This window comes from Alternaria incomplexa (genome assembly GCF_024043165.1).
Source record: "Alternaria incomplexa strain BMP 0042 chromosome Unknown scaffold_14, whole genome shotgun sequence".
Taxonomy (NCBI): Eukaryota; Fungi; Ascomycota; class Dothideomycetes; order Pleosporales; family Pleosporaceae; genus Alternaria; species Alternaria incomplexa.
Genome location: NW_026249863.1, coordinates 58,961 through 77,224, shown reverse-complemented (window position 1 = coordinate 77,224; position 18,264 = coordinate 58,961). Strand labels below are relative to the sequence as shown.

The 18,264-nt window shown below is 53.0% G+C and overlaps 10 protein-coding genes across 10 annotated transcripts; 5 read left to right on the top strand and 5 right to left on the bottom strand.

Annotated features, from left to right (window-relative positions):
• Nucleotides 1-658: 658 nt before the first annotated feature.
• Nucleotides 659-1,895, top strand: J4E90_008749 (uncharacterized protein; the record flags this gene model as incomplete). The annotated part of the gene is made up of 3 exons (XM_051438271.1): nt 659-971; nt 1,022-1,101; nt 1,152-1,895. 3 exons carry the CDS (start codon nt 659-661, stop codon nt 1,893-1,895), a joined length of 1,137 nt encoding a protein of 378 aa, XP_051287581.1.
• Nucleotides 1,896-2,102: 207 nt separating this feature from the next.
• On the top strand, nt 2,103-3,081 carry J4E90_008748 (uncharacterized protein; the record flags this gene model as incomplete). The annotated part of the gene is made up of 2 exons (XM_051438270.1): nt 2,103-2,915; nt 2,965-3,081. The coding sequence occupies 2 exons, from the start codon at nt 2,103-2,105 to the stop codon at nt 3,079-3,081; spliced, it is 930 nt and encodes a 309-aa protein (XP_051287580.1).
• A 690-nt stretch (nt 3,082-3,771) lies between these two features.
• J4E90_008747 (uncharacterized protein) lies at nt 3,772-4,911 on the top strand (the record flags this gene model as incomplete). Its single annotated transcript, XM_051438269.1, has 1 exon — nt 3,772-4,911. One exon carries the CDS (start codon nt 3,772-3,774, stop codon nt 4,909-4,911), a length of 1,140 nt encoding a protein of 379 aa, XP_051287579.1.
• Nucleotides 4,912-5,345: 434 nt separating this feature from the next.
• J4E90_008746 (uncharacterized protein) lies at nt 5,346-5,951 on the top strand (the record flags this gene model as incomplete). Its single annotated transcript, XM_051438268.1, has 1 exon — nt 5,346-5,951. The coding sequence occupies one exon, from the start codon at nt 5,346-5,348 to the stop codon at nt 5,949-5,951; it is 606 nt and encodes a 201-aa protein (XP_051287578.1).
• A 2,236-nt stretch (nt 5,952-8,187) lies between these two features.
• On the top strand, nt 8,188-10,053 carry J4E90_008745 (uncharacterized protein; the record flags this gene model as incomplete). The annotated part of the gene is made up of 2 exons (XM_051438267.1): nt 8,188-8,286; nt 8,344-10,053. The coding sequence occupies 2 exons, from the start codon at nt 8,188-8,190 to the stop codon at nt 10,051-10,053; spliced, it is 1,809 nt and encodes a 602-aa protein (XP_051287577.1).
• A 619-nt stretch (nt 10,054-10,672) lies between these two features.
• Nucleotides 10,673-11,266, bottom strand: J4E90_008744 (uncharacterized protein; the record flags this gene model as incomplete). The annotated part of the gene is made up of 1 exon (XM_051438266.1): nt 10,673-11,266. One exon carries the CDS (start codon nt 11,264-11,266, stop codon nt 10,673-10,675), a length of 594 nt encoding a protein of 197 aa, XP_051287576.1.
• A 641-nt stretch (nt 11,267-11,907) lies between these two features.
• Nucleotides 11,908-13,411, bottom strand: J4E90_008743 (uncharacterized protein; the record flags this gene model as incomplete). Its single annotated transcript, XM_051438265.1, has 2 exons — nt 11,908-12,364; nt 12,420-13,411. 2 exons carry the CDS (start codon nt 13,409-13,411, stop codon nt 11,908-11,910), a joined length of 1,449 nt encoding a protein of 482 aa, XP_051287575.1.
• Nucleotides 13,412-14,026: 615 nt separating this feature from the next.
• Nucleotides 14,027-14,932, bottom strand: ALG3_2 (dolichyl-P-Man:Man(5)GlcNAc(2)-PP-dolichol alpha-1,3-mannosyltransferase; the record flags this gene model as incomplete). Its single annotated transcript, XM_051438264.1, has 2 exons — nt 14,027-14,575; nt 14,630-14,932. The coding sequence occupies 2 exons, from the start codon at nt 14,930-14,932 to the stop codon at nt 14,027-14,029; spliced, it is 852 nt and encodes a 283-aa protein (XP_051287574.1).
• Nucleotides 14,933-15,456: 524 nt separating this feature from the next.
• Nucleotides 15,457-16,048, bottom strand: J4E90_008741 (uncharacterized protein; the record flags this gene model as incomplete). Its single annotated transcript, XM_051438263.1, has 2 exons — nt 15,457-15,666; nt 15,716-16,048. The coding sequence occupies 2 exons, from the start codon at nt 16,046-16,048 to the stop codon at nt 15,457-15,459; spliced, it is 543 nt and encodes a 180-aa protein (XP_051287573.1).
• A 788-nt stretch (nt 16,049-16,836) lies between these two features.
• On the bottom strand, nt 16,837-17,956 carry J4E90_008740 (uncharacterized protein; the record flags this gene model as incomplete). The annotated part of the gene is made up of 2 exons (XM_051438262.1): nt 16,837-17,750; nt 17,806-17,956. 2 exons carry the CDS (start codon nt 17,954-17,956, stop codon nt 16,837-16,839), a joined length of 1,065 nt encoding a protein of 354 aa, XP_051287572.1.
• Between the last annotated feature and the right edge of the window lie 308 nt (nt 17,957-18,264).

Genomic DNA, 18,264 nt, shown 5'->3' with positions numbered 1-18,264 from the left:
ATTCTGGTAGTAATAGAGGACAAAGATGACGAAGAAGCGCGTGATGTGGGCGTGAATGATGGTAATGCAGCTCTTTAGTCCGTTCACACCGCTCTGTCACGGCGCACGGTGTTGCTCGAAGTGTATTGGCTTGTGGTTTGAATAGATCATACCAGAGTATTGCATTCGTGTGGTCAATTATTGTCGGTGTTCCCAGGCTCCGGGCGGGGAAGGTATCACGAGACCAAGATATTGTTCCAGCTGGTAGGTTCGTCTGAAATCCATTTGATTGTTCCTGGATATAGTGCCAGAGCAAACCACCGGCCTAGCATTGGTGGTGTAACAGCCTACAGCCTTTCGCAGACTAGGCTTTCGGCGCGGAGCTATTGCAAAGATGAAGTACTCTAAACGCGTGAAATGTGGTAGTACGACAACGTGGGACAAAGGCGGGGTCGATGGTGAGAGTGTTCAGAGACAGAGAATAGCTCCTGGAAGCCTCATGATGCTCTTCAAAGTACTTGGGGATGGGACAATCTAGGGATAGCGCGGCTTTAGAGCCTCGGCAAGTGGGGCTGTCGTCATCGCTGTGGCAGCAGCAGCTCAACTTCAGCATCGCACCACACGTTGGCCCTACGCGTCGTTGTCTTACCAACTCGATGTCCTCTTCGGGCCTCCTAGGATGGCTTTCTGCTGGCGAACGCGACCCGCCTTGAAGCTCGGTGTCGCTGGACGCCTCTCGTTCCGCGCGCGAGGCGTACCATTCCGACGAAACCTCTACCTTGCGCCGCCTTACCTACTGGATGACTACATACCACGCTATCAGCTGCTCTCCTCAGTGGAAGCCGCCAAGAAGCGATCTCTGGCGTATGCTCATCTGCGCGAATGCAATCTCTGCCCCCGATTGTGCGGTGTCAACCGTTACGAGACGACAGGCACGTGTCTGATAGGAGCCGAGACTGTCAAAGTCAACACTATCGCTCCTCACTTTGGTGGTGGGTCAAGACCGTCAATTCCCGGGCGTGCTCGTGCTGACACCGACCAGAGGAGCCCTGTTTCCAGGGACACAACGGTAGCGGGTCCGTCTTCTTCTCTGGGTGCAACCTGAGATGCGTGTTCTGCCAGGTATGCTGCCCTGTCCTTCGTCGTAGCATACGCACTAACGCCGTGTCCAGAACCACGATATAGCCCACCAGCGCAACGGGTTCGACCTGACACCAGAGCAACTCGCCGAGTGGTTCATGAAGCTGCAGGACGTGGGCCGCGTCCACAACATCAACCTCGTGACACCCGAACATGTCGTACCCCAGGTCTGCCTATCGATTCTGCATGCGCGCGATCTCGGTCTCCACATACCCATCATTTACAACACGTCGTCATTCGACTCGCTCGAGAGCATACACTTGATGGATGGACTGGTGGACATTTATCTCCCCGACTTCAAGGTGTGGCGTGACGCGACGAGCCGTCGCTTACTCAAAGCAGATGGATACACAAAGGTGGCTATGGAGAGCATCAAGGCCATGCACGAACAAGTGGGTGACCTCTGCTTCACTCCTGACGGCATCGCAAAGAAGGGAGTGCTGGTGCGACACCTGGTGATGCCCGGCATGGAGGACGAAGGACGAGAGATCGTAAAGTGGCTTGCCGAGAACGTGAGCAAAGACATCATGGTGCACATTATGGAGCAGTATTTCCCAAGAGCTCATGTGGGCAAGGAACGACGCGGCCGTGCAAGCCAGGGCGTTGTTGAGACAGGCGGTGTTGAAGCCTCACCCTCGACTAAGAAAGACGTGCGATATAGTGAGATTAATCGCGCTGTAGACTTGGATGAAGTAGCCTCAGTAAAACAGGCAGCCCAAGAAGCTGGCTTGTGGAGGTTCGTCGAAGCATCGAGGCATGGCGGCTTCAACATCTGACGAAGCCTGGTGCAACTTGGAATGCGTGGACAGAAGGTGTGGCCAGGACCCATCCACCGCGCCTGCTCTTCGTAGGTTGCGCCTGCTCTAAACATCACCCAGGCACCTACTCGTCTGTGGCCGAGCCAATACTCACATCCACCCCGTCATCTTGGACACCACCACAAACATATTGATTCGTGCATTACTACGATGCCGCCGATCAGCATGGAACAAATCTCCGAAATCGAACGCATCGTCCATGACCTCAAGGTCGACCGCGATACCTGGCAGGCTGTAGCGCTCCAATACAAAGCGGCCTTCGAAGCTCAGACATCCCACCTACACGAGCTGCAAAACGTGTGCTTTGCTACGCAAGCCGAGTTGGAAAACGAGCGAGCTCAACAACAACGTTTCCAGACACTCTCTGGCGAGCGCGAGAACCACCGTCCTGCGACCTTTGACGGTACTGAGGACCTTCACGTCAATTTCACTTTTGGTACCGCTACTGTATGCTTACCGAAAGAGATCGAGCCAACTCACTTGCGACGGCCCTCCGAATATTGCACCCACCCCTTGTTCAAGCGCGCACAAGAGTGTACCGCTCAGCGTAACTACGGCACTGCCCTGGTCGAGGTTGAGCGACTCCTGAAAGGCCCGCTTAGCTACAAGGCTCGCGCCGAAGGCTTACTCTTGAAGAGCAATATTCTAAGGGCCTCTGGCCCCGATGAGCTCCTTGACGCGCTAGCTACGTGCAGCGAGGCCGTAGAGCTCTGCGACCGTCTCTCCGAACTTAAGAACTTTTTGCCGCGCATACAATACCAGCGTAGTCTGTTGTATTATGAGCTGCGTCAACTCCACCAAGCCCGAGAAGCCTTCAGCACCGTTTGCGACGACGACCTCTCCGCTAAAGCCAGGGAGTTTCGCAAGTCTTACGATGACGAGCTGGATCTGCTGCGCTGTACCAAGCGTCGGTCGGGCTTTGATGAGAATCGCACTATGGAAGGCTTGCTCGCCCAACTGGGGGATAAGGGCACAGAGGTAATGCAGCGTCGATTCCAACACCCTACAGCATACTGACCTCTCCTAGAACAAGCGCCGTCGAACCAGTGCGCAACTTAGGCAGCGCGCCGCCGCGAAAGCGAGACGAATGTCGTTGCCCTACCGCTGGGTCAAATCAAAGAGCGACGAACATCACCGCGAGTAATACTACCATGTCACACTGGTCTGTCATCCTGGGAAGTCATGGCAGCACTCCGCCGTTCAGGGGATGAACTTTTGGTACCGCGCTTCTTTGTTCGCACAGACATGGCGGCTCAGCCACCACTTGAGGGGCCGTGCCATTCTTTGTGTTGACGTTTTCCGCTTTCTCGCAAGGCTGCAGGAATTGAACAAAGAGTTATCGTAGAGAACGTTATGTCAAATGCGGCGCGGCTTGAGACATCCCCAAAGCACGAACATCTTTAGTCGGAAAGTTGATAGTTCTATGCCATCGCAAGACACATTTGCCTGAGATTACTAGGAGCTTTGCTCTTCTGATTATCTCATCGCGATGTTCGCAAACGTTCAGCAGCCCCTAGAGGTCGCTGCCCTCGGCCATGAGTCCCTTAACGGCGTCGCGAATCGTACTAACGATGTATCTACATACATCAACAGTCTCCCAACTCCCCCCAAACACGACAAATCTTTCGACTGCGCATCGCCATTAAGTCAACCCCTTCGAGAAAGAGATCAACACATCAGCAACGAAACCCATTCGGATATCACGCCTGAATCCATCGCGAATGGCGTCCCCATTGAAGAAAAATCCAGCAACGAATTCAGGCTAGCCATGGGTCTGATCCAATGCCAAACGTACCTCAATCGTTGCGTAGTTTTGCAGTCAATCATCAACTCCATGGAGCGCACACCCCAGGCACAACAGTCTGAGGCTGAGGCCGAGGCAATCGTACGGTCCTACTACAAGAGGATTCATAGGTTTGCTGTCGAAGCATACCAACTTGCCGAAGCTAGATCTAGCCGCAGCCTACTCGCACGTTCCGAATACTGGTGTGGCCGTGGCTGCGGTGGTTTGCGCGAATGGGATGCTGCTGTGAGCCACTTCACGTCTGCCGTGAACATGGATTTGTCAGACGTCTTTTTCAAGGGTTTGCCACGTCAGCAAAGAGGTCTACTGAAGACTGAGAGGGAGGATGTCGACTTCCTACTCCAGAGCGTAACACAACGTTACAACGAATGGATTCTAAACGGAGGAGCGCATAAAGCCGTCGATGATCAAGGAGCAAGCCCCAGTCCTACCGAGGTTGTTCGAGAACAGGCACTGAAGGGACCGCGTTGGAGGCCACATCAAGAACACTTTGTCTATCTGGCAGAGCAACAGTGTAGTACAGAAGGGTCTTCCGACAGACAGCTTAGCCACCTTCGATCAAGTGAACACCCAGGTGTTTCCTTGAATGAGAAGGATATGGCAGCTGCTGAGGAAAGGCTTAATCTGAAGGACGATAAACAAGGGATTCGAAACACATTCAACGCCGATGAGTGGTACTATGTCATCCGCGGCCACAAGCCCACCAAGAAACGTACGGATCGCACCGAGCATAGTAGTGCTAGAGATCGAGGCTACCAAAACAGCAGACCATCCAAGCTTCCACCATCCGTCGCATCAACCCATTCCAGAAGCGTCTCTTCACTCGAACCCTCTCATGACCTACGCAACGCACTCGACACTGCAGGCTACGAAAGCGTCGGAGCCCCACCATCGCTCGTCGGAAGTGGCGGATCGCCTTCATCTGAGGGAGAGCGCGGACTGCCATCACCTACGGCAGGGTATTCACAAGGCCGTCGCAACATGAAGTTGCCGGCTATAAGCACAAGCGCAATACGGAAAGACCCTAGGCTTGGTCAGGCCGTTCTGGGCTCCCTCTCGCCGACAGACGTGGAGGTAGACGATATCCATACTGGGGATGAGACAGGGGAAGTTGGGTCCGGCAAGAGTATGGTCGCATCGGCGGGGAGGGATTTGTCGGCAACTTATTAGTGGAGGATCGGGCGAGGGTGGAGATGTACGGTTCTTTATGGGTGTGGGTGGGAACTGAGGATCGCGCTTCATGTTGGAAATGCGAGAGGTCAATTTGATCCGCGCGGGTATGCTTGTTATGTTATTAATCTGGGTTATATGCAAATCCAATCGTCTTCTCATTCTGGCGTTACCGTTCTCATGTACGATCACGCATTTGAAGCATGTTTTGCACTAACCTCAGAAGGGATGATCAGTGCGTACAACGCTTTTCTCAGTAGACCTTTGTCCCGATCATCAAAGAATGTCCGCGCATTCATCTTACCTTTGTCTGCCCACGTTCACATAAGACGCCTACTCCGTATGTGCTATGGTGTCAGACCTTCGAAGAACACTTACAAACATTGCAGTCACATCAGCAAACATACACATCTCTTTCTCAGCTTAAAGCAGCCATGTCATACATACCACCGTCAGTATCTTCAGAACCCGCCCCACCAACCCTCGTCGACCTCTGGCTCACCGAAAAGCACATATGTGCATCCGGCAACGCATGGCGCTGGACTGATACCGGTTTCCTCGTCCTCTTCATCCTCCTCTTCCTATTCATGATCGGCTTAGTATGCCAAGACGCGGATCTAACAGTCGAGCTAATGGAGCTTAAAGAAGGCACCTATGCAAAGCACATCGGAGGCACAGTCATGGCATACTTTGATGAGGGCATTTGCAACGACCTCTTGCAAAAGTACATCAGGACGGGGCTCGCAAGAAGTAAGATGAGATTAAAGCGCGAGATCACGGCTGAATTGATCGACGCATACCGGAAACGACAGCGAAAAGACGGTGCTGGGAGTGATCAACACGGCGCACGTCCTGTACCACGGGATGGTGAGGAGGCCGGTGAATTTGCTGAGCGCTTGAGCGAATGGACAGAGGAGGATTTACGGCGTGAGACGGATGCGAGGGTGAGCCTTTGGTTGAGGAGACCAACTGGGGAGACTGTTGGGTTGTCGCAAGAAGAGGCTAGGGTTATTGCTCAAGCTGCTGGTGGTAGTACGTGAGACGTTGAGGCTTCTGTGTTCGAGTCGGATTCGCTAGCGAACTAGAAACCACGATGAAGCAAGTCTGAACAAGTCATATTATGTATCTGTTCAAGACGCATGCATTTCGATCTCAGTTATTCCTTCGACCCCAGCCGCTGTTTTGAGTGGTATGTCACTCGCCCCGTTGTTGGTCATGCTTGAGCTCCTGCTTTCTCTTTCCGCAGGCCGCCAGTATACATGGCTGGGTCCACTGTTGTTCTGGGATGGATGTTTGTTTCCAAAATGATAATGATAGACAGATCGAGACAGCGCGAGATTAGTGGCTATGATACCAAGGCATAACTCAGTCATGGCCCAAATGGCTACGGCAGAGTACTCATCTAGTCAAACTGATTTAGTACGGCTTTATTGCAGCGCGAGAATCTTCACGTACAGGCAATATCCTTTGCTTTCGAATTAAGTGTTTTCGCCCTGACAGTAGAACATGCCGTGCAGATCAGTCCGAGAGCCATCAGCACCCAAATCGATACCTTCCTTCTTGTGGGCAATTGGATATCCCGCGTAATGATGATAGGAAGCAAGGAGCATATGAGATCGGTGATGATCGATATCCCTAGGTGTCAAGTAAGCTTTCAGATCAGGAAATAGCTTTCGTAGGCCTTACCAGCTTGTGCATAAATTGAGTAGATTCGTACTTCCGTAGGCCAGCACGTGCCTGGTCCCGAACGCCAGTAAAGGCTAATAGGCTGACATTGGGCCAACAGGACGATGATGACCTCAAGGGCAGCAATAAGTAGAACGGCGATGACGAAGCCAGCAAGCCATTTCATCTGGCTGGAGTGTTTGATTCGAGTCATGAGCAGGCAGACCGAGATCTTGACCGAAGCCATAGCAGCAAAGAGAACAAGCTGGGCGTACCAACTGTACATGTTGATGAGTTCCTTGTCGCCCTTGGAAAGCGACACACTGGGTCTTCCCTTACCTCTCGTCACTGCTGTGATGGTAATTGCGGCCTCAATGACCGTGAGCATCATCGCGACTGCGATGGTGTGGTCATCCCAGCCGAGGGCTCGGCGCTTCCTGCGAACCCAGAGCCGTAGGACGGTGGTGAAGAAGGCAATTGTTGTAAATAGCACCGAGACGGTGATCAATGCCGGACCTCTGTCTGCGATCATCGGGAATGGCCCTTGAGTTTCAAGTAAGGAAATGTATTCAAGACAATCACTGTCATGGGGATACTTGCAACTTATTCGTGGCACGACCAGACCAGCATAGAATCCTTCTGGACAGCAACTTTAGACGCATAATCCACAGTGCTTTCCGCAAGAATTACCAACAAAGTACGAGCTTAGACTTTGCACCAAAGTTACGCCCCGATCTATTGCGAAACCTCGTATGGCGAATAGCTTCGCTTTCAAAGGATTGGGTCAACGCTGCGAACGCACCGCGCGGCCGAAGAATCGCTCAGCTGCAGGGGTCGACTGGGAAGTATCGTTCTTGTTGGCTCGCTTCGTACCGTCCATTGCCGCAATGCCGGCGGTTTATCTGTGTTTGAGAGCTCACGGATCTCGTTGTACTATTGCACGACGGCTCAGCATGACCAGACCGACACATGGCAATGGCGGTGTTATGGTGCTTTGATGTCAATCAGCAGGGTGTCGTAGCCAATGGGAAGACGTGGCTATAAACACGGGGAGTGTAGCAATCGCGCTCGCGAGGCGAGCCCGGTAACGCTGCTGATTTGGGTATGCAAGGTATCTGGTATGGAGAGCATTACCGGAGATCGAACCAAACGGTTTTCCCGCCTTGGCGCAGGAAAGGATTCGTATCCATGCGAGCGATATGCAGGCGCATGCATATCGGCTGTAGTCACGCGAGGCTGTGGCCAATTGGAATGTCAAAAAGATTCCCTCAGATAATCCTTCCCTAACTGGATAAGACGCCTTGCAATCTCAACATCTTGTGTGGACTATATCCGTGACACGGCAGCGGTTCTCCGAAGGATCAATCTGAGCTCCATTGCCGTGTCTGTAAGGCGCATACTGAGCCGTCTTCGCTAGCCAATAATGGATCAAAGTGGGCCTGGCTGAACAGTGGCCAATGCAGGCTTGCTCTAAACAGTCGTGCAGTATTTCGGAATCTTATGCACCAGGCCTCCCGCTTTCTCTATTCCTACAGGTTTCCCGTCTAAGGCGTTCACTACGCAGGAGTACCACCGTATCGACTTCTGTTGTGTACAAGACGCTGAGCACCGATGTGGCTCATCTCAGCTTTGTTCTCCGCGGTCGTGCTGGGTGTCGTACCTGCAGCGAGTGCGAAGACATGTCAGGTACCCGATGGCAGCTTCGACTTCGTATGTATTTTCCAGGCTGCAATATTGAATACATGACGGAGCTGACCTTTTCTCTAGGTCGTTATTGGAGGCGGAACAGCCGGCCTTGCACTTGCCACAAGACTCAGCGATGCTCTTCCAAGCCATTGTATTCTAGTCATCGAAGCTGGACCGGATGGACGCGAGGAGCAACGAATCTATATCCCTGGACTGAGAGGCTCGACCTTCGGTTCCTCGTACGATTGGAGCCTTCCAACTGTGCCACAGGCTGAGGCAAACAACCGGACCATAGGCCATAACCGCGGCAAGGTCCTTGGTGGTACTTCAGCCCTGAACCTGCTTGTTTGGAACCGTGCCACTGTCAAGGAATACGATGCTTGGGAAGAGCTCGGGAACCCAGGTTGGAACTGGCAAAACATGTTTCCAAGCATGCAGAAAGCGGAAAACTTCCAACGACAGAATGGCTCCCCACAGTACGGCGTCGATGGTGTTGGATATGGAGGCCCGATCCAAGTCGCTCTAACTGAGAATCCGCCGCCCCAACTTCAGGCTTGTATCCCAACGTTGACCAATCTTGGCGTGCAAGAGAACCTCGAATCGTTGAATGGAACGAATCTTGGCGTCATGTATCAACCGGCTACCTATCGCATATCCAATCACACGCGCTCCTATTCCGTGGACTATCTTCCAGAAGCTGGCGACAACCTAGTTTTCATGTTCAACACTACCGTCCAAAAGATACAAGTCGATGAGGATGGGTCAAAGGCGACTGGCGTCATTCTCATGGACGGCACATTGATCCAAGCCAGGAGCGAGGTAGTTGTTTCGGCTGGGAGCCTACTTTCTCCAAAGATTTTGGAGCTTTCTGGGATAGGCCAGAAGTCCGTGTTGGAAAACGCCGGTGTCCAGCAGATCATTGATCTTCCCGGGGTTGGAGAGAACTTACAGGATCATCTCCGCATCCAGACGACGTATGAGCTCAAACCCGACATTCTCGGAGTGGATATCCTAAAGTATAACACGACGTTGGCGGCCAGTGAATTGGAGCTGTGGAAGCGCGGCCGTACTTCGCTCTACCAATATGCCGGAAGCTGCTACGGCTTCGTGAAGTGGAAGCAGGCTCTTGGTGACGACAGCAAGCTCATCCAGCTGGCAACGCAGTCCGCGAACAAGTCGAATGCTGTTGACCGAAAGAAGCTTGAACTACTCACTGGTCCGGACTCCGAAGCACCAGATCTGGAGGTCGTCTTCAGTGACGGTTATATTGGAACAACCGGCTACCCCAAGAATGGCACAGCTGGCTACGGTAAGCAGTATGCAACGCTTCTGGCTGGTGTACAGCACCCGCTTTCTAGGGGATCAGTCCACATCAACGGATCCGATCCAACCAACAAGCCCCTCATCGATCCGAGGTATCTTGGTACGCCGTACGATCTAGAGGCTTTGATTCAGGCCGCGAAGTACACACGAAAGATGGCCATGACCGCGCCCTTCAAAGATGTGTGGGTATCCGAGTTCGATCCTGGCATGAGCACCGAAACAGACGCAGAGTGGGATACGTACATCAGGAACAACGTCTTCACTTTCTACCACCCACTAGGAACCTGCGCGATGTTGCCGAAGGAGGACGGTGGTGTGGTCGACCCCCAACTGAGGGTTTACGGCGTAGATAATCTCAGGGTAGTGGACGCGAGCGTCATTCCGATGATCATCTCGGCACATATCCAAACAGCCATTTACGGCATTGCGGAGAGAGCTGCAGAGATGATAGCGACGAAGTACCGCTGAGGAAACGCGCTCGGTGTCGCGTCATGTGCGGAGGCTAAGAAGCCGAGGCTCATCCCGATTAGGAATAGCCGAACGCGTCGCGTGTCGTCATGAGGCTCTCAAACCTCATCGTCGCTTCATCAGCATCCAGCTATCGTCTTCCGCGCTTCTACTTCACATATACAAACATAAACTTATCCCGATATCAGACCTCGTGCTTTGATCAATGACATGATTATTCTACAATTGGAACGCAGTCAGAATTAAGCAAGTGCGCAGACACGGCATACCCTTCCCGATATTAAGATCTCGGCAATACCTGCATCGCAGCATTAATCGCCCAAAATGCTAAACAAACAGAAGCGCAATACTGTATGGCATCCCTGCCGGCACCTCGCTGGTTCACAATCAAGTCTGGGAACGGATCCAACACAAGACGAATGGACTGAAGCAAACTCCGCCAACGCCAAGCTCCCCATTCCCCTCATCAGGTAAACTTGTGATCCCAATTCATTCTCAAAAAGAGTGGCTCCTTGAACTCGGTTTTCAGTAGATGAATGGAGCGCCGGTATTGATGTGTCGAATTCCTGATGGTTTCAGGAATAGAACTCGACCGCGAGACAACGAGACGGTTGGGCGTCTACTTACCGCACACTCGGCAGTAAGGTAAGCTGTGCGCATGGCACAATCTAGGCTCTGAGTACGCCGGCGGATAACCGTGGAGCCGCTGCACCGGTGCAAGCACTTGTCGAGTCTGCGGAACTGGCGTTGTGTACGCTGGAAATTGGCCGTTCGCACGCATCTGGCCAAGCATGCGCTGGTGGTTGTTCATTGCAGTGGTCAACATGATGCCATACGCGCCCAACATTCCCTCGAGGTCATCCGGTTGCATATCCACTGTGCGTTGCTGGAATCCATTGTCGGCTTCCTGGTGCAGGGTTCGCATATTACTGAGTAGACTGACTGCTTCCCTGCGTCTTGCGGCACGATAGGCTTCGCGCTCCTCTAATGCTTGAACGCGGTCGGCGATGTCGACAATCCTCTTCGCGAAGTCCTTGAGCTCTGCGTTCTCTTGTTCCAATTTGGCGATACGCTCTGCTTGTTCCTGCTGCGCTTCCTGTACGGCTCGGAGCTGCGCTGCAAAGCCCAAAGGCACGATCAATTGAGCGCATCCTTGGCTTGGAGTTTGCGCAGACTCCCGGGCAGGTTGCGGAGGGAAATCTGGGGTTGTCATCGTTGGAGGAGGGTTTCCAGTGCATGCGCTATTGGTATTTTGACAGTCGCCCATCGTAGCTTTCGTGTATGGTGTAGTTCCTTGCTGTTGCGCGGCACGCCAGAGTCGATCAGCGCGTAGAATAAGACAGAAAGCAGACGAGCTGAGCAAGGGAAAGCTGATGGAGCTTTGCGTTTGCGCGCCACTAGCAATTGTTCGAGCAAACGATCTGTCGCAAATACACAGAAAGGGCCTAGCGGCGGTGAAAACCCGCAGTGAGCGATGAAAGGTGCGCTGACTGGCGCCTACAGTGTTTGCGGAGCACGGCAAACGAGTGGCCGTCTCTCTTCACTCCCGCGTTCAATGTCATGATCGCTTTTGGATCACTTTATACTCAAATGGGACAGGTGGGCTATACCCACCGTCCTCGCTCACGAGACGGGGCGTGGACGAAACTACGCACACGCCATACAAGCTCTCTTGCCGGGCACAATCAAACACAGTTCGGTCGAACGATGTGTTCATTGCTTTCCCAGACGGTTGCTTCGGCGCTACATCAGGCAAATGATCTTGTCATAACTTTGTAGGACATGACCTGTCATGTTTGGCAGGAGGACAGTGTTATCGGACTAGGCTAAGATCGAGACACCTAGAATCGTAGCCTACTCTACGAAGAAAGTAGTCATACTCCTCGGCGGAACAGAAGCTACAAACACTGACCCATTAACCCCATACGTCCGAACCATCGTATTATTATGTTCGTTATCCGCCAAATAAGCATTCGCAACGCCCATCGTGAAATTACAGCCCTTAATACTAACCTCAACCTGTCTTGCGTAGTGCGCCTCATTGATAACCGGGATAGCCAGCGTGCCATTCGTGTTCTCAAATGCGGTAACCTTGAGGTTCTCAGCAGGACTGATAGCATCGATACGAACGGATCCAGGACGTGCGAAGCGGAAGTAGCCGGCAAACGCCCAGAGACGGCGGGATACTTCGAAGGTGTTACCTCGAAGACGTACGAGGATGGCGTCGCTGCCGGTGGTGTTTCCGGGGTTGTCTTGTGCGCACCACCAGTGGAGGTAGCCGGATGTGTCGCTGTATACAAAGGCTTGGTGCCTATTTGTGGAGTCAGTTTGGTGTGTCAAAAGGGAATGCAATGTTTATGGCTTACATATAGATGGCCCATTGTAGACCCTCAGCCAGCTGGCCTGTCGTATCCCAGGTAGTGTTGAATGGACCGCTACCGTCTGACCACTCGGTCTCCATGTTTGGTTGACCATGCGTATTGAAAGGTCGCTCAGGCATGCTTTGATAGTTGTGCCATGTCGCGACATCGTACATCTTGCCGCCACCAGCTTGGTCCAATTCGTAAAGTAGGTTACGTTCCTGACGAGCACCAGTAGCGTCGCAACAGGACACCTTCAGGTCCTCGCGGTACTTCTTGACGGTAGGATAGAGAACTTTAAGGAAGTCGGCAGCCTGGTATCCGTCGGAATCCATGCTGGCGTACGTGACAGGATTGAAGTCGGGCTCGTTATAAGCACCAATCAAGTTGACGTTGATACCCTTCTTTTCGTACAATCTGACGTACTCCACAAGGTAGTCAGCATATGCTTGTCGCCAGTCGTGCGTGCAGTTGGTTCCGCGCACGCCGCAGATCAGGCCGCCGTTGATGTCCGTGGCATCGGTCTTGAAGCAACCCGGAGCAGACCAAGCGTCTGCATAGATGAACAGATCCGGGTTAGCTGTCAAAGCTTGTTGTGTGAGCTTGAGCTGGCAACTGTCGGCGGTGGAATCGTTCGTTCCCAAGCCTGAGTAATTGGCAGGTGCGGATGGGCTTGTAGGACAGCTGCCGAGGATGCCGTCTGTAGGGCTTGAGCCAACGCGGTTGCGCAAAACAGAAAGACCTCCGAGATTCTCATTGAACAAATAGTCGCTGACGAGCTGTTGGTTCGAAGGTGAGAGGCCTCGAGATCCTGTCTGGTCGCAGGCAACACCAAAGGCTCCTGAGCAGCCACCTCCGATCATCGTTTGATGTCGAACCGTAGCGTCAACGGTGACCTTAACGGGTGGCTCATTTTGTGTGTATGCCCACGGCACGGGAACATACTGAGCACACGCTTCACTGGCATAGAGCAGTGGTAGTAGGAATGTTGTCGCCATCGTCGCTATGTTCGAATGGCTAAGCCAATAAACGCCTGATCAAAGCCTTTCAGGCAGCTTCTTTTATACATCATAATCATCTGCTAATTGAAGCTCCTAACACAGAACCAGACAATCATGAATACATTCCCGTCGATGACGACGCAATGATCGCGACACACCTCTCATTTACCCAGCCGGTGTGAGCTAGGGTAAACTCGTTAGCGACATCGTAGTCTCCAGCCCGTCAATATTGCGGAGTGACGTGAGTATCCCTCGGGTCTCGGACGTAAGCCTTCGAATGAGACGATGCGCTAGACCAACATGTCGGAGAAGGTGGGGCTGAATTCAAGCTTTGCGGGATGGTTAGCGGGGAAGGACTTGGAGATAAGCGCGGATCGGCTGAACTATGAAGGCATGGAGATATTAGCCGGTCGACTTCTACCAGCAACTTGGGATTATCGAACGACCGGGTCGCGCGGACGGGCGACGGATATTTCAATGTGGTAGCGTGTATCATGTATTGAGGCCTTTCGTTCGTTAATGCGCGACCAAGACAAGGGCATCGCGACAGCTTAATCTCCTGGGCCATGTCCATAATATATCTCGTCATCTCTCAATGTACTCGACACAAGCTTATAACTTGGACTTGACGGGCGCAAATGTGCTTCCCTGTCCACCGCCGAGAGCTTCAACAAGCTCATCGACCTTCTCCAGCACCCATGTGCATCCTTCATCACTAACTAGCCACTTGATTCCCTCCTCTTCTCCCGCTTCAGGCTCTTGCTTCCAGGTGCCGTCTTCCCAAGCCTTCCTCAGCCCAAAGACATGACTGAGCACCTGTGGTCCAACTCCTTGTTGTGCCCTCAAGCATGTGATAGCAATCAGACTGGTGGTTATTCGGCCCACGGTAGCTCCTTCCTTGCGGGGAGGGTCTGTGAACAGACCGCCGTATTCGCTGTTGATGATGAAGACGGGCAGATCGGGGTGTGCCTCGCCGAGTTTGTGTTCGAGTTTGGTTTCTAATGGGCGGTAGATGGCATTCCAAAGAGCGCGGCCGCGGTTGTTGATGTGCTCAACGTTGGAGGGGTCTGGGAAGCGCGTAGGCTTGGTGTTTAGCTTGGAAGCGATCGACGAAGGAAGTTCGGCGCGGAAGGCGTTGAGCATGTTGATTGTGCGTGGGATCTACATGGTGTCTTAGTACGCGACGCTGTTCCCCTTGTAAGACTGGCTGCTCACGCCATTGAAGCCTATGCACTTAAGCCCAATCTCGCGCATGAATTCCGCTGTCGCAACGCCTTCACTCTCGGGTCTGGATGCAGTCGAGCTGTTGTACAGGGCGACCATGGACTCCGGCGAGTTCATCGTCATGGTCGCGGCGGTAGAAATGCCCAGCCATGATGGTCGCCCGAGTTTGCGCTCGGTAGCCTCTTCTTCTATCCGTTTGTATACAGCCTGGATTCTCGGTGGTGCTGGTACGGGGCCTGGGCGCGAGTGCGCGGCGTTGATGAGCGACTTGAGCGTCGGCGATAGCTTCGACATGGTGTGCAGATGGCCAATGACGCAAGGACGAAGAATAATGCGCAAAGATGACGAGACGAAGAATGAATGCTACGCGAACATCAATGGGTATCAAGGTGTAGTGCGCCGTTGTTAAGGCCAGAGTATTTAACGTCGACGAACATGCGATGACGCGAAGCCGACGCCGTTCCGAGGCTCCACGTTCGGCACTTCTTCAAGTCCCGGCCATCAGGTGTTGCCCGCCAAGCCATACGACAGAACTCACGCCACCAACGAGCGAGCCATCGCCGTGCCTAGGGTCATTTGAAAATAATAAAATCAAACACTAGGAGACATGAGAAACGGTTGAGAACAGTTCAAAGGAGTGGCGACTGAACAAAATTGCTGTAAAGGTATGTTATTTTTGCAATTGCAATTGCAATCGCATGTAGCTAAACAATTTACTACCCAGGTCTATTGCCGCAGCGCAGAAGAATATTTCAAGGAGTGGGGGTAAGTACTCCAGATATCTACAGTCCAGCAATTGAACCGTTCTCCCTTCCACGTTAGTTGCCTCCGCCAGAGATGGTAGCATCGAACGGCTCAGCAATAGAAACCTGACCAGCAGCCGCAGTGTCCTGATCGATGTTGTTTTGGAGCTTCGTCATTTCCTCCGCAAGCTTGTCGGCAACCGTGTCATCTCCCTGGGCTTGCTGAGCCTGAAGCTTGATAACAGTGGCCATGAGCTTCAAGACCTTGTTCTTGATCTTTCCGGCCTGCAGTAGTGTTAGGTCTGCAGCGCAGTCTATGTAAAAGAACACGTACCTGGATCTGATCGGCTTCATCGCCGGTAGCAGCCTCGACTGCTGGGTTGAAAGCCTCCTTCTCCGCATCGTTGGCGACTTGGTTTACTTCATTAAGGAAAGTGAGGTCCGCCGGATCGATGTTTCCTGGGTTCTGCAAGTCGAGTGCCGAGAAGGCTGCCATAGCTTCTGCCTGCGCGTTTCCAGCCTGTCCGCCAGAGATGGAAATATCGTTGTAAGTCGTGTCAGCGAGGACTGGGCCGGCCTGGCGGGCAACCACTGCGCGCTTGTTGGAAGTAGGTGCGGCGACAGAGAACGCAGCGAGCGAAAGGATGGCGAAAGATTGGAAGTACATGGTGAATATGTATGTATAGATTATTCGGGAGAGTAAAAGTGATGGTAGGTACAGCGCAGCTGTTACGGTAGTAAAAAAGAGGGTATGAGAATGGAATCTACAGCGTCAAGCTGGATATGTTTAAAGTACTCGAAGATGATTGAAAACGCTTGATGATAGTAGGAAACTTAAGACGGCGGGTTTGCAATGCGTTCTTATACAAGTTGCTCGACGAAGCGCAGTTGTAGGCCAGACACACCCAAAGCAGCATCTCCGATCCTGAGGTTTCGTTCATGCCGAGCTGTTCCGCCTGAGCGCCTCTCCAGGCGCCGTCTGGTACACGATCTCGGGCGTGGGGCTCTATGCGCCGACCACCAAAACACATCGACTCAGCGCCTGGTGGAATCTTCCCACGAGTAGGAGAAATCGGCCTGGAAGTTACAAACGTTGCGCGTCGCCAAACGATGGATCGCGCAACCCTGCAAGGCCTGAGCGAAATGTTCGTTCCTGAACGGCGAGGCTGTGAAACCCTTTGGACGTCAGAACCTGCGACTGAGGCACCGCCGCGCATGAGCTTGGCAAAAGCTTAGCATGTACAGTACCTGTTACATTGCCAGAGGGAGTTTGGCGTCCGCGGTTTGACAGCAAAGAACGGCGCGCACAGAAGCGATGATTACTTATGTTGGTGTTTGAGCGTGGTCCGTGTTTGAGGCAGGAACGGTTGGTGTGGGGCATTGCTCCCAGCTCCATGGCTTCCGCCATCAGCGTTATTTATTGATTACTTAACAACGGCCAGAGGAACGCGAGCTTCATGCTCCGCCGTCACGTCCGCTGAGCATCGCTCCCCTCTTGCGCATACGCTCCTCGATCATCCTCTTGCTGTAGCCCGTCTCATTCACACTTGAACTAGCACTGAACAAGCTCTCAGCCTTGCTATAAACCGCCTCTGTGTACTCAATGCTCGGCGCTGAGAAGTCCATGGTGAACACGCTCACACTAACACCGCCGCCAGCCACGACCCAAGTCTCGCCCGGCAGGCTTGTATCGCCATTGTACGCGGCGTTGATTCCAGCAGCCAAGGGATCGACGTTGTCCCACGTGAAGAGGCCGCTTGTCTCGTTGTAGACCGCCACGTCCGTGTTGGCCTCGCCTGTGAGCCTCGTCTTGACCACTGGGGGCATGGTGCTGTTGACAAGATCCGGAATGTTAACGTTGACGCCATAACCCAGAGGCAGCACTTTCTGTCCTTCTGGTGTGTTCTTGATGAACTCGTTTACTACCTCGAAAGAGACCTTGGCAGCCAACGCGGCGGGGTCCGAGGCGCTTGTTACGTTGAAATAAGGCACCGCCTTGTTACTTGCGCTGGTGGCGATTCCGGGGATGGACCGCGATACAGCAGCGAAAGTTGCGCCTGCGGTGCCACTCAGGAGCATCACGAAGGGACCGAGGTTTGTGCCGTAGTTCGGTCCGGCAACGAAGAGATCGGCTGTCTGATGCCAGTCGGGGTAGTAACGCGGAAGCACATAGTCGAGCGCCACGAACGTACACGCCGCGGGTGTTCCGTCGTAGTACCAGATGTTCTCGTCACTTGGATCTCTGCCGACTGCTGGTGCGCCTGCAGGGATGATTTCGTACTGAGATGCAATCGTGAGGTTTGCTGACTCTGCCCAGATGACGGTGCTGCCCTTGCCGGATTGTTGCTGCGCTGGCGCGACGACGAGCACTTGATGACGGGTTAGCATTGAGTACTTCATGCCAAAGAGGATGGAAATCCTTACCCTCATGGCCAGCATCAACAAGCAACTTGTACAGTTCCCTCAGATTTCCACTGCCAAATCCATCATCGTTACCCATGAGGATCTTGAGCGCATCCGAGGATGAGGCGAAGCCCAGTGCTACCGCAAGGGCGGCATTCAGAGAAAAGCGCATGTCGACGATTGGCTGTAGAATTGATGTGCAGGTTATGAAGGACGTAGAAGCAGCGTAACAAGCTTCCTGGCGTCACATCAACTATTGAGAACCCACAGCTTATATACACCCTTTCAGAACTAATCCGGTTGAACCGGTACCAAAATCCAGCTACGCCGCATACCCAGAAACTGTACCGCATCTAGCAAGCATCTGGGCACCTTGATGATAGTCGCTGCAGGAACAGGAACCGAATCCATGAGCGTGGAATCTCCGATATCGTGTCGAATTCTCACCTGAGTTGGGCGCGCGCTCTGATTCGGTGTTCA